This window comes from Quercus suber, unplaced genomic scaffold, assembly GCF_002906115.3.
Source record: "Quercus suber isolate HL8 unplaced genomic scaffold, Cork oak 2.0 scaffold_67, whole genome shotgun sequence".
In the NCBI taxonomy this organism is placed as follows: Eukaryota; Viridiplantae; Streptophyta; class Magnoliopsida; order Fagales; family Fagaceae; genus Quercus; species Quercus suber.
The window spans coordinates 1,174,606-1,188,246 of record NW_027069532.1 but is presented as its reverse complement, the minus strand read 5'-3'; the positions used below and the strand labels follow the sequence as shown (position 1 = coordinate 1,188,246).

Here is a 13,641-nt window from a genome sequence, read left to right as displayed (position 1 = left end):
TTCAATGTTTCCAACCACACAAAGGCAGTAGTAATTCAATGTTTCCACAAGGCAGTAAATAATAAGAAGGCAATAACCTTGCTGGCTATACAATGTTCCCAGCAATATAATTAATTACAAATTATAAAATACCACAGGTCCAAAAAAAAATAGCTTTCCCAAAGCATTAAATGACAAATACTCTTATAACTAATAGAAAAGAAAACCTATATGATTCCTAGGATTTCTTTTCTATAAGCATTAAGACTAGTATTGTTAGAAAAGCAATTTACAAACAAGCTTCCAAAATGTTCCCAAAAGGCAGCCTCCTTTACAAAATAAGTGATTCCGCCTACAAAAGACAAAAATATATTTAACAAATAATACCTTATTAAAGGACAGCAAGTTTATAAAGGATAGCAAGTTTATAAATTATAACAGTAAGAGGCCAAAGGCAGTAACATACCAAGTCAGTAATCAATCTTCAACACTAATTATGGGTCGTTTGCCTAAGCTAGAACCCAATTTGGAGCTGGTACTTGCTGATGCACTTGATGATGTTTGTTGATTTAAATCTAGAAAAGGAAAGGAAATAAATACAACATATTAAATTTTGTTTGAACATCAGAACATGAGACAGAATATAAGTTCTTAAATTTAAACATATTACCTAAATCATGAAATTCCTCCTCCAATGCCTCAACCTCATCCCTTGATTGGCGATAAGAAATTGGTACTGTGGCTTGAAGCCAATTTTGTGCACATACAAGGTTTTGAACCATGAGAGGAGAGAGAGAACTTCGAAATGGATCAACAATGCGGCCTCCGGTGCTAAATGCTGACTCAGATGCAACAGTCGAAACTGGTACAGCCAGCACATCCTTAGCCACTTTGGACAACATTGGGTACCTACTAGAATTGTCCTTCCACCACCCCAATACCTCAAAATTGACATCCCTTCTACCATCACAATTTTCAGCCAAATACTTGTCAACCTCATTACTACAACCTACAGATTGCTCAGCTTCTAAGAAAAGCTCATATCGAGAGTGAACCATCACATATGGATCACTTGCATCACCCACCATTTGTGCCCTCTCACTCCCACTTGGTTCTTGCACATTTGGGGAATTAACAGAACAATAAAAAGTATACAACTTCATCAAAAGATCTTTCACCTCATCAACCATCACATTCCCCACTTCTTTCCCATAAATCTCAGAAAAAGAAAACTTCAAAAACCTCAATTTTTTTCGTGGATCAAGAACCACAGCCACATACAAAAGAGGATTAATTTTATCACCTCCCCCCCAATACTTCTCAAATTTAGTTTGCATATTTGTGGCAGTGTTTTTCAAGAGGGTGTTTTGGGATTTAACTAAATGAGAAATACTCTCCTGAATAACAAAGATCTCATCAAAAAAGGCATTTGAGGTAACATACAAAGAGCCGGAGAACTTCTTTGTTGCATTATAAAAAAGCCTCAAGAAAGTCACAAATGCCCTACAATTTTGGAAATCACTCATACAAGGAGATCCCAAACCACCACTATCCTCCTTGCTCCTAAAGTATGATGAATAACCATCATCTTCAAAGTCCATCCTAAGAAATACTTTCTCGAATTTTTCAGCAGTTTCTAGCATAAGGTAAGTTGAGTTCCACCTAGTAGGTACATCTAGACAAAGAAGACTCTTGGACTCAATACCTAACCTCTCCATAAAATTCCTAAAAGTTTGATTTCTATTGGGCGAGGACTTCACATACTTCACAGCTTCACGCACCCTAGCAACAGATGCATCAATTTCTTTCAAACCCTCCCCAACAATGAGATTTAGGATATGGGCACAACACCTCATGTGCATATACTCATTTCCTAAAACAGTCCCATTCCAATCTTTTGTTACCCTTTGTAAAAATTTAATTGTGGTTAAATTGGAACTAGCATTATCCACTGTCAAAGTGAATATGCCATCAATACCCCACTCACGCAAAGACATCTCAATCTTTCTACCTATTGTCTCCCCCTTATGATCTTCAACTTGACAAAAATTTAAAATTCTCTTGTGCAACTTCCAATCATCATCAATAAAGTGACTTGTGAGACACATATAATTCAAATTCTGTATAGAAGTCCATGTATCTGTAGTTAGACACACCCTACAACCCTTCAAGGATTTCCTTAGCTTCTCTCTCTCACAATTATAAATTCCAATCACATCTCTAGCCACAGTTTGACGAGATGGAATATCTTTTAAACGGAGCTTAGGTTGTAAGGTGGTTACATATTTCTTAAACCCATACCCCTCAACACACCTAAAAGGCAACTCATCAATTATAATCATTTCAGCTAGTGCCTTCCTAGAAGCCTCAACAGAAAAAGTTGTTGACACAAGTTTAAACCCATCATCTCCATCATTTTTAGGTTCAAAAGCTAAGGTTTTCTGCCCTTTATCTTCTCTATTAGGGTTCTTGGGACAGATTGTCACATGAGCTAACAAATTACTAGTACCACAACTCTTACTATTAGCCTGATATGATTTTTTACAATAATTGCATACAGCCATAGTGACACCCTCATCTACCTTAACTTTTTCAAAATGATTCCAAGCTAAAGATTTTTTCCTACCATTACCAGTCTTACTCACTACACTAGGTGGAATTGGGGGCAACTCACCATCAGTAGCTTCAACTTGGGTTGCAGCAGCAACCTCTTGGGTGGCAGTGGCAGTGGCAGTAGCTCCATCAACTTCGGCGGCAGTAGAACCATCAGCTTGCATAGCGGTAGAACCATCAGCTTGTGTAGAAACAGAGGGAACATTAGTGGAGGAATCCATGACCTAAAAAATCAAATATAGAAATTACTCAAATTAGCAAACTAGAACAACAACAATTAATAATAATAATCAAACAAACAAAGGGTGAAAATGTTTAATACTTGAATCCAGATAATAGTATTCTACATAAAACATAAAACTCTAACATAAAACAGTATACTAACAAAACACAAAGGGAAACAAGAATCATACCTTTAAGAAACCAGGGGTGTTGGGGTTTTGAATTTGAAGGCTGAAAACCCCACTTGGACAACTTTCAATTCCTGAGTAAAATTAAAATAATACCAGAATTAATCAAACAAATAAACAAAGAACAAAAAAAGTAAAATGGTTAACATAAAACAGTATACTAACAAAACACAAACGGAAACAAGAATCATACCTTTAACAAACCAGGGGTGTTGGGGTTTTAAATTTGAAGGCTGAAAACCCCACTTGGACAACTTTCAATTCCTGAGTAAAATTAAAATAAGACCAGAATTAATCAAACAAATAAACAAAGAACAAAAAAAGTAAAATGGTTAGGGTTTCAATTTTTTTTAGTTAGTGTTTCAAATTATGAAACTTGACAGTTTATTTGATTTTTAACAGTATAAATTTTACTAAATAATAAAAGCAAAAACATTGAACACATCCACAGCAGCTTAAGTTACAGGCATCAACTCTAACTCTCTAAGTCTCTAACAAAAAAAAGGAACAAAATCCCAACTTTGAACACAAAAAAAAAAGGGAAGCAAAAATCATACCTTAAAAAATCGTGTGCTAATTTCAAGTTTGAAGATTGAAAACCCACACGTAAACAACTTTCAATTCCTAAATAAAATTTAAACATGAACAAAATTAATCAAACAAATGATGAAATGAACAAAGAACAAAAAAAAAAAAGTAAACGGTTTAGGCTTCTACTGTTAAAATGAAATAACCCCATAGTTTTATAATTTGAAACCCTAACTTCAAATTATAAAACTATGAGGTTATTTCATTTTAACAGTAGATTTTCTTAGCATATATAAATATATAATCAATGAGAGAGTGAAAAAAAGAGAACTGAGAAAAGGAGAACACATACCTAGGTTCAGCCCATATGATCGACGGCAGGAAGAGGAGTGGCTGCTGGTGGTGGTGGCGGCGGCGGTGGCGGCGGCTAGGTGTGAAGAACTTGTAGTGAGAAGCTAGGGTTTGGAGTCTTTGGACCTTGGAGTTGGAGTAGAGAAAGGCAAAGGGAGACGGAGAGCTGAGAGTTTGAGAGAGTGCTCTGTTCATTGCTTTTAAAGAGTGAAGATTGCTCAAGATTTGAGATTTCGTATGAAATTGGTGAAGACTGCAGAGATTAGACTTTAGAGTTGAGGATTTGGTGAAGAAATTTCAGGTTTTGAGGGATTTGGTGAAGAGATTTCAGGTTGTGAGGAGGATTTGAGATTGAGATTTGAGAGAGAAAGAGAGAGAGAGAGAGAGAGAACGTCTGACTGTCTGAGAGAGTGAGAGTGAGTAGGCCGAGAGATATGAGATTGAGATTAGAGTGAGGGAGGTCTAAGATGAGGGCCGTTGATTTGGTGAGAGAGTGGTTACTGAAGTGAGATTGAGGCCGTTGATGTGAATCAGTTGGTCTTGATTCGGTGAGAGAGAGATTCCGTGTGACACACTAAGACCTGAGACCAAGTGATGAAATCTATCACGGTGAGACACTGAGACCAAGTGAATGAGTGATGAAATCTATCACCGTCCCTTAGCTAAATTGTAACCGTTGATCTTTAATTGCTAGGGCTGTGTAGAGTTTAGGATTTTCTGTACTTGTAGTCTAGGGCTGTAAAGTAACTAAAGTTTAATTGTAGCCGTTGATTTGAAATTGATTTGAATAAATGGCTGGATTTAAAATTGGGTATTTGTGCCAAAGCTGACTGCACCTTACCCACTGCCCAAAGCTGAAGATGTGATGTGAGTGGTTGAGGCTGAGTGGAGAGGCTGAACGGCACTTTCAAATTTTTACTTTATTTGCTCAAATATTCGGTCGGGTCGGGTTATTCGGATTTTTTGTTGTGTAACCCGAAACCCGAACCGAAGATTCGGTTCCTCTTAAAACAGCACCCGTATCCGACCAATGCATGCAACCGGATTCACCCGTGGACCTTCGGGTCGGGCGGATTTGGTCGGGCGGGTCGGATGTCACGGGTCGCTGGACACCCCTATCCAAGGCAGTAAATCTACAAAAACAAAGCAGATTGCATCAGCACCCAAAAACAAAAAGTAATTTCCAAACCCCATTTCAAAAATCATAGATTAAAGCAATCTCAGTTAACTTTTCAAGCATTCATCATTAAAAACTGATAGCCAGAATTCCATCCCATTACTTTCCTTAAAAAACCCAAATACATTAAAAAAAAACGTAAGTAATTCCCAAACCCCATTTCAAAAAATCACAAAACACAACAATCCCAGCTAGAGAGAGAGAGACAGAGAGAGAAGAAGACCCCATCAACAAGAGCGTCATAGAAGCGAACATTGTCTTCACGGAAAGCAAAGGAGGCGCAAACAATGTCGCCTACGGAGACTTTAGAGCAATCAGAGTCTTGGACCTGTACAGAAATGGGTCTGAAGCGCCTTTCTCTTTTATCAGCTCCATCACCTCTCTCCTCGCTCATGCCTCTCTCTTTCCTCTTGTGCGATGAAGAATGCCGCCTCTCCACGAACCCATCCCTATCGTACAGTCTCTCGAGCTCCTCATCATCGGACAGCTCGCGTTTCGCGTCGCGATGCTTAGTCCTGTCCCTCTCTCTACTCCCTTCCCTCTCGTTCCCGCGCTTCGAATCGCGGTCTCTGCTTCCTTCTCGATCCTCGTGAGAGCGCTCTCGACCAGATCGGTGGTGGTGAGAAAAAGAAGAAGAAGAAGAAGAGTGGTGGTGGTGAGACGATCGGTGCTTGTGGTCTCGGTCGCAATCGTCTCTGGTGCGCTTGCTTCTTCTGTCTCTCTCCGAGAGGCGGTCCATGCTTGGGTTTAGTTTTGCAGATCACTCTCTCTCTCTCTCGCGCTCGCTCTTTCTCTGTGTGTCTCTCGCTCTTTCTTTGTGCTGTAATGTATGATTTTTGAAATGGGGTTTGGAAATTACTTTTTGTTTTTGGGTGCTGTTGCAATCTGCTTTTTTTTTTTTTTTTTTATTATAAATTTACTGCCTTGGATCTGGGATCTTAATTTGGTGAGCAAGTTAATTTGGTGAGCAAGTTGGATGATATTACTTGATTTGATTTGTATTAGTTTGCTGGGTTAATGTTCTTCATATTTGTGTATGTTCTTCATGTAAGGAGTCTTTTGATCCGTTTAGGCTTTTGTTTTTTACATATCATGTGTTAGAGTAACGGCTGAAGGATAGGTGGGTTACGGCTCAGTAACGGAGGAAATCACAGGTGGGCAAAGTGTCAAACTTTAAACCACAGGTAGGCACATAGAAATCGGGTCAAACCACAGGTGGGTAAATTGTAATTATCCCTAAAAAGAAAGGAGCTCAAGATCAACCTGAAAAAAATAAAATAAAATAAAATAAAAGGCAGGTGTTAAGGCAGGAAGAAGGAATAAATAAACATTCAAAAGATAGAAAAAGCACATGGCAACATGTGGCGATGAAGATGCAGGCAAAGGAAAGGAATGTACCTTAAACTCGGGCTCATAATGTTGGAGATGATGTTAAATGGGTTAACTTTATAAATTGGAGTTTATGCATTGTGAATCAATTTGTTGAGAAACTTTGGAAGTGGAATATATTATTATTGATGAGGTTAAATACTAGGCTTGCCTAATTAAGTGCTTATTTGGCAATTCCTAAATTGTAGCTAGATACAATTCCAAGCTCTATACTTGTTGTGGTAGGGTTACTTGATATTGTTTAGGTTCTAGCTAATCTCCTTGGAGCTTGGAGAATTAGGCTTTGTGGTTGTGAGGTAAGTAGCTTTTTAATGGGATTTTTGGAAAATAACCATGTTTCATAATTATTGTTTTTGGGTCAAACACATTTTGGAAAATTATATATGGATATATGTTTTTTAAAAGTGTTGTGTTGTGACCCTATTATATATGAAAATGCATCATTTTGGTATTGCATTTGGGGAAATGCATGAATTGTTGATATGAAAAAAAATGAGCATCTTTTATTTAATCTTTGACAAGGAAATCATGGATTTTATGGTATATTATAAAATTTAAAGATGCTTATCTTGTCTTGTTATGTGGGAAATTGATAGAAAATCTCTTGACAAGAATGAAGTTGAAAACCTTACAAACTTTGTGGAAGTTAGATTATTTAAGGTTTTTCTGAAATTACCTAGACATAAACTATGTGTTTTAAAGTATCTGTGACCTGTGAGCTTTATGTGGTTTTAACACCATGCCATGTCTGATTTCCCGGTGATCACCCGATTTCGTTTTCATAGTCTTTGTGACAACGGAATCAGATCCAGGTCAATGCCCTTTCACTTCACATGACATCTCACCCAAAAGAGATAAATATGAGATGGAATCACTAGATGCATGTTATAGAGGTTGGTAAGGGAGAGGTTTAACCCTTATCTGGATAGGAGTGTCAAGGGAGGTAAGAGACAAAACAATACCACTTTTGTCTAGGGATGAGGCGTGGCACAACCAACACAATGTAGTGGTGGTGGCTGGGCAGCCAACAAACTAGTGGGTAGTCCTGGAAGGATATCCACAACAGGCCAAAAGCGGTTAAGGGGTAAAAATGGCAAATCCTATCATGGCAAGCAGTATAAAAGGCCATAGACATGCACAATGAAAAAGGGGAGAACGGCAAACAGAAAGATAGAAAGAAAGAAAGAATAGAAAACAAAGCAAACAAAGAGAGAAAGAAAGAAAGAAAGAATACAGGAAATCAAAAAGAAATGTAAAAACATGCGTTAATAGGCTACCCACTTCTCTCCCTCTCAATAGCCCACTCTCTAACGAACAAGGAATTCAAGATTAAGCCATCTAAGTCATTTTTCCAAAGTGTGTAATTTCTACAGCAAGAGCTACCTTTGAGGTTACACACATTGGAGATTAGTTCCCCTTTTTGGACTTATATCTGCTAAGCCCATTCCCTTAGTAGATGGATTTTCTTTTCTCTTGTTTTGGTTGATCAATAACTAACTTGCTATTTTACTGTTAGTGTTTCTTCGTCATGACCTTGTCATTCGTAATCATACTGTGATATCTTCCTTCATGGAGTTATTCATGTATTATTGTTATTAGCAAAAAATGTTTTAGTTATCCTACTGCATCTTGTTTCCTGCTATAACATTTACAATAGTCTTTCCTACCGTGAGCAAGTGATACGTTCAAGGTTCTTGCCAGAACACGTCAGCAGAGGAAAGGCCTAACTTGCTCACAAGCTAGCCTAAGGTGTGTTTCAATTAGGCCAGTCCTGCCTCTCCAACCCCAGGATCATAGGTCGTGGAATAGCAAGAGCAATCCAACCTAAAACACAAAAAAGGCCCACCACACTTCCTAGGGTAGATTGTGTCACCCCAAGCTAGATGTCAATCTTGGAGCCCTCTGCTAGAAATCTCCTTAGTGCCCTCCAAACCACAGTTCCCTAAGTTTCCCCATTAGGGTTTATGTGCTTGGTTCATGAACCAAAAATTGTACATTTTTTGGCATGGTAATGAGCTGTTTATAAGTAATTCCAGTAGCTTCCATGGTTTGTTCATGGCTACTCCTTGTTCCTTGACTGATTGTGTTGGAGAAGAGAGAGAGAATGGCTGGCTGCAACTTCACAGCTTTATGTCTTGTCAACACAGCTTTATTTTACATCAATAATCATGAAAATCAGCTAGTCAAGGAAAGGTGTAAGCTCAGCTGGACATGTGTCCCTTTCTGATCTGATTTGACAAGCTGAAAATGATGGTAGTGGGCCCTAGATGTTAGCTTAATTGTGCTAAAACTTGACTAGTGGCTAGTCTAGCAACTTTAGTTACTCAAGTGAGCTTTAGTTGATGAGATTTGCACATGGGCTAGGCTGTCTAGGCTGGGCCTTGGTTGAGCTTCTTTGGGCTTGTTCATTCCTACAAAATGAATATTTTTCCCATGGATAACATATATGGGCTTTTGTAGTTAGAGTTTCTTATGGAAAAAATAAGCATAGTTCCAATGAATTTTGTAGAAGAAATTGTTTTGAAATATGGGTAATATGTCATAGGTAATTTTATGTTTCCATGAGTTAGGAATTTAGTATATCAAATTATGTTTTGCCAAAGGATTGTTTTGGGCTTTGAGCATAATATAATTCTTTTGTCAAATAATATTTGGGCTTTGGTAGAATAATTGTTTGCCCAATAGTTTTCAGGTTTTGATAAAATGTTGCTAAAGTAATATTAAGTCTTTTGTAAATAGTTGCCAGAATAGTATTGGGCTTTTGTAAATAGTTGCCAAAATAATATTAGACTTTTTGTAAATAATTGCTAAATAGTATTGGGCTCTTTGTAGAAGTTGCCAAAATAATATTGAGCTTTTTTGTAAAAGTTGCCAAAATAATATTCGGGCTTGTGTAAATAGTTTGTGATTTTGTAAAAATATTGCTATGTAGCAACGGACTTTAGGGGTGTCGTGTAGCAACAGGCTTTAGGGCGTCATGTAGCAACGGACTTTAGAGGTGCCATGTAGTAATGTGCTTTAGAGGTACTGTGTAACAACGGGTTTTAGAGGTGTTATGTAACAACGAACTTTAGGGTGCCATGTAGTAATGTTCTTTAGAGGTGCCATGTAGCAACGAGTTTTGTAAGAGAGTTTTGTTGAACTTTTTGGGTTTTGCCCACAAGGTAAATGAGTTTGGGCTTTTATAGAGATGACATAATTTTGTGGCTTAATTTTGATAATGGTATGATAAGTATTTGTGTGGGCCCAAAATAATTTATGGGGCTTGTATGGGAAGTATTTGTGGGAGCCCAAGTTGGGTAATATTTGTGAAGGCCCAAGTTGTGTAATAACATGGGGAAATATTTGGGTAGTATGTTGGAAATATTTGTGGGGGCCCAAAGTAGTTTATGGGCTTGTATGAGTATTTTAGTGAGTGGACTAATGAGATTAGGGCCTGAAAATTTGTACATTAACAATTCTCAACCCAAAAAAAAAAAAAAACATAGATTCTTATTCTATGCTAGTGCTAATATGTGAATATATTGCATAACCTATCCATACCCCCCTCAAAGAGAGAAAACTACGGAAGAAAAAGATGATTAATATGCACACTGTAAAAAATAAATAAAAAAACAAAGAAACAAGGTTTTTGTGTTTGATTCTTTGCAGAGATTCTTTGCTAACACACTAACAAAACAAAAGTAAAAGTGAATATATGTTTATAGTTAAGTAATTTGTTTGTATCAAAGTGTCCCATCTTGGTCTATGTTGTGTTGTATTTGGTCAATTGGAGTATCTACTTATACAGTTTAAAATTTAAGAATTTAACTTATATGAAACTTGCATCCTATTTATACAACACTAATGCTACTGAAGTTTCCACGGTTCTCATTCTCCACTCTTTTTCCCCTAAAAATTCTATCAACCTTCTTCTTTACTCTTACTCCTCTCATAATTTTATCAACCATTTTCAACTCATTCGTGTCATACATTCTACAAACAACTACAAAGAACAACACTTGCAAATATTTATTCATTCTTTATCTCTTACAAGGTAAGTTACATCTCTTAAGTAGTTACTTTTCTTTTTATAATATTCATGTTGATATGTTTTAGGGACATGGCTAAGCATGAAAATCTTGTTTTTAATAAATTATTTGTTCATGAAAATCTTGTTTTTGTATTATGTGTTTTGCAACATGAACTGATTTGTATGATATGTTTTAAATTATTTGTCCATGAATTCTTGCCTAAAATTTCATATAGCAAAAATATATTTCAAAACTAACATAAATTTTCCTTAAAGAAATGCTTACTTTGTTAGCCTATAATAAACATGTATGCTATAAGAAAACCCAAACAAAAAAAAAAAAAACAAAAAAAAAAAAGAGGCTAGTATATGCTCATAAATGAAAAAATCTAAGTTTTAGGTATAATAATAATAATAATGAAAATTGTATGATACTAGAAATATTAATCTATTATCGTATGGATGCATGAAAATACTATAATCTGTCTTGTTTTAAAAGAAGCAAAATGAAGAACTACATAAAATAATTAACTTAACCCATAACAGATCCTTCTAAATGTTAATGTTATGGTCAGTTACTTAAAAAAAAAGAAACAAAAAATAATTTTAACTAGTATGATGGACAATAATAAATTATTAGTGAACCAATCCTCTTTAATAGAATTCTCTCAACTCTAGCTATTTAAACATTGAATATTTAATGGCCCAAGCTCCATTTTGAATATATCCTACATTAAATGCTACAATGAGTTAAATCATACAACATCCATTACTTATATTAGTAGGAAATTGTCTATAAATCAAACTAAATTACCCTTTCTTTTTTTCTTTTTCTTTTTTTTGGACTAAGATAACCTCTATGATATTAATGAATTGACAATAAAGTACTATTAAGATCTTGGTCAACCCTAAATTAAATAGAATATAAGAAATTAATCTTAATCTTAATCATACTCATGCTCATAATTGGAATGGAATCAACCCTAATTATTGTATTCTTAAATTCATACACATAATATAAAGTATAGTGTAAGTGAAGATGCAATCTCACGATATCTTTAATATATAAACACTGAGATTAAAAAATTAAAATATCTGAAGGTATATCTTTTACAAACCATCTATATAAAAGATTACAAACTAAGAAAATAATTTCCAATTAATTTTGGGGGCTGAGAAGCTTACTACAATTGCAATATAAAGTGAAGGAATGTAGGAATTATATAGTGATACTTGCAAGAAAAGAAAGGAAGAACAAAAAAACACAATCAAATAATCATAAATATCTTCTAAAAAAATATAATCTCAAATAAAAACAAAATAAAATTAATATATAGTGACTACTACAGTTTTTTTTGCTAAATATTAAATATAACTTACAATGCTTGTAGTTCATAATGAAATTGAAAGAAACTCAAATAAAGGAATTATGAAGCAAAATTTTTAATAACAATAATAATAATAGTTTTAGCAAAAATAATCATACACACAATTAATAATTAGTATTAACTATAATATAACCATATGCAATATTTACAATATATTAGCATGTGATATTTAAAAAGCATATAATTAATTTTTATTTTCCAACCTATAACCACCCTAAAAAGTAAAGATTCAAGAAACTTAAAATACATTTTTATACCAACTAAACTTTAATAAAATAAAAAGAAACACAAATGTATGATTTATTGTACTAAATAAAAATAATAATAATACACATACATATCTTTATTATAAACCAACAAACATATTATGCAATATATTTTGTCCAAGTAATAGATGTAATAATTGATAATAACAAAGTAAAAATGATTATAAAAAGATCACAATAATACAATTTATTTGTGGACATCATTTAAAAGATGTTTGAAAATAAAGTATTTCTAGCCTAAGTCATAGTCTTTTTTTCTTTTTCTTTTTTTGAGAAGCACCTATGTCACAGGCTGATTATATGTTATCAACTATAAAATAATCAAATTCATATATATTGACTATTACAATTTATTATGGTAAATTTCAAATATAACTTAAAATGCTTGTTGTCCTAGCCATAAAGAATTCATTAATCTAAAATTTGAATAACAACAACAACAACAATAATCATAATCATAATCATAGTCATACAAACAATATTAACTCTAATACAACAAATACATAATATTCTACAATGCATTAGCTTCTAATATTTACAAAGCATATATTTATACAATAATAACAAATCTGTTAATTTCTAGAGCTGTAAGTTAATAAAGCAAAGCAAAAAACTCACATTAACCCAAAACTTACAATCCTAAGTTGTGCACACTAGAGCAAAGCAGAAGAGTATAAAACAATGAACAATCAGAAGTAAGTGAAACAATACCAGAAATGTTAACACTTTCTGTGAGGAGATGCAAAAACTAATGCTGCTTTTTATAACGATGAGGAGAAATAAAAATACAAAAATAGAATCTATCCACGACATAGATTCTACTGGGAATGAATAAGAATATATTCTATGTACTTTTTTTTTTTTTGCTTTTTGGAGAATAACAATCTGTGTTTTGCTTTTACATTACAAATAGACCTAACTGACTCCTCCAATTTTCGGCAACTCCATTACCACAATTTTTTTTCCTTCATTTTCAACAGCTTCATTGCCACAATTCCTATTAAATTTTTTCTCTCTCCTCCCCTACAATTTCAGTAACTTGGTTGCCACAATTGCTTTTTTTCTTTCAAGCACTTCTCTCTTTCGGGCACTTCATCTGGGTAGCCAAATTTGGGCAGCAGCAATTTTGATAACCTCATTAATAAAATTCAAATTTTTTCTCACTCCAGCCATCACATCATTTCTCTCTCCTCTCTCATACTTTTTGTTAGAATTTTTAGCAAGGATGTTGCTAAAATTTGCTTCTTTCTTCATTTTTCCAATAACTTCCAATCGTTCTCATATTACAAATAAACTCACTTTTTTTGCAATATTAAGCCAAAAGACTCAATCGTAAACAATAGGTTTGAAGTGTGAGAATGAATAGCTCCACTCTTGAGGAAAAGCTTGTATTTGGATTACTGAAACTCTTGTAATTCCCAACTTTTGTAGATGATTTGTCTTCTAGTTATAGAGCACCTTGGCTTTCAGTTTTTTTTTTTTTTTTTTTTTTTTTCTTTTTTTCTTTTTTCAATTTTTTTTGCCATCC

The 13,641-nt window shown here is 34.5% G+C and overlaps 2 protein-coding genes across 2 annotated transcripts; both read right to left on the bottom strand.

Moving 5' to 3' along the window:
- LOC112013174 (zinc finger BED domain-containing protein RICESLEEPER 1-like) lies at nucleotides 1–3,079 on the bottom strand. Its single transcript, XM_024045558.2, has 4 exons — nucleotides 3,006–3,079; nucleotides 650–2,816; nucleotides 446–554; nucleotides 1–331 (listed from the first exon to the last, which is right to left on the bottom strand). Exons 2-3 carry the CDS (start codon nucleotides 2,811–2,813, stop codon nucleotides 457–459), a joined length of 2,262 nt encoding a protein of 753 aa, XP_023901326.2. The 5' UTR covers nucleotides 2,814–2,816; nucleotides 3,006–3,079; the 3' UTR covers nucleotides 1–331; nucleotides 446–456.
- Nucleotides 3,080–4,996: 1,917 nt separating this feature from the next.
- LOC136067326 (splicing factor U2af large subunit A-like) lies at nucleotides 4,997–5,797 on the bottom strand. The gene is made up of 2 exons (XM_065773010.1): nucleotides 5,282–5,797; nucleotides 4,997–5,014 (listed from the first exon to the last, which is right to left on the bottom strand). The coding sequence occupies exons 1-2, from the start codon at nucleotides 5,795–5,797 to the stop codon at nucleotides 4,997–4,999; spliced, it is 534 nt and encodes a 177-aa protein (XP_065629082.1).
- Nucleotides 5,798–13,641: the final 7,844 nt, after the last annotated feature.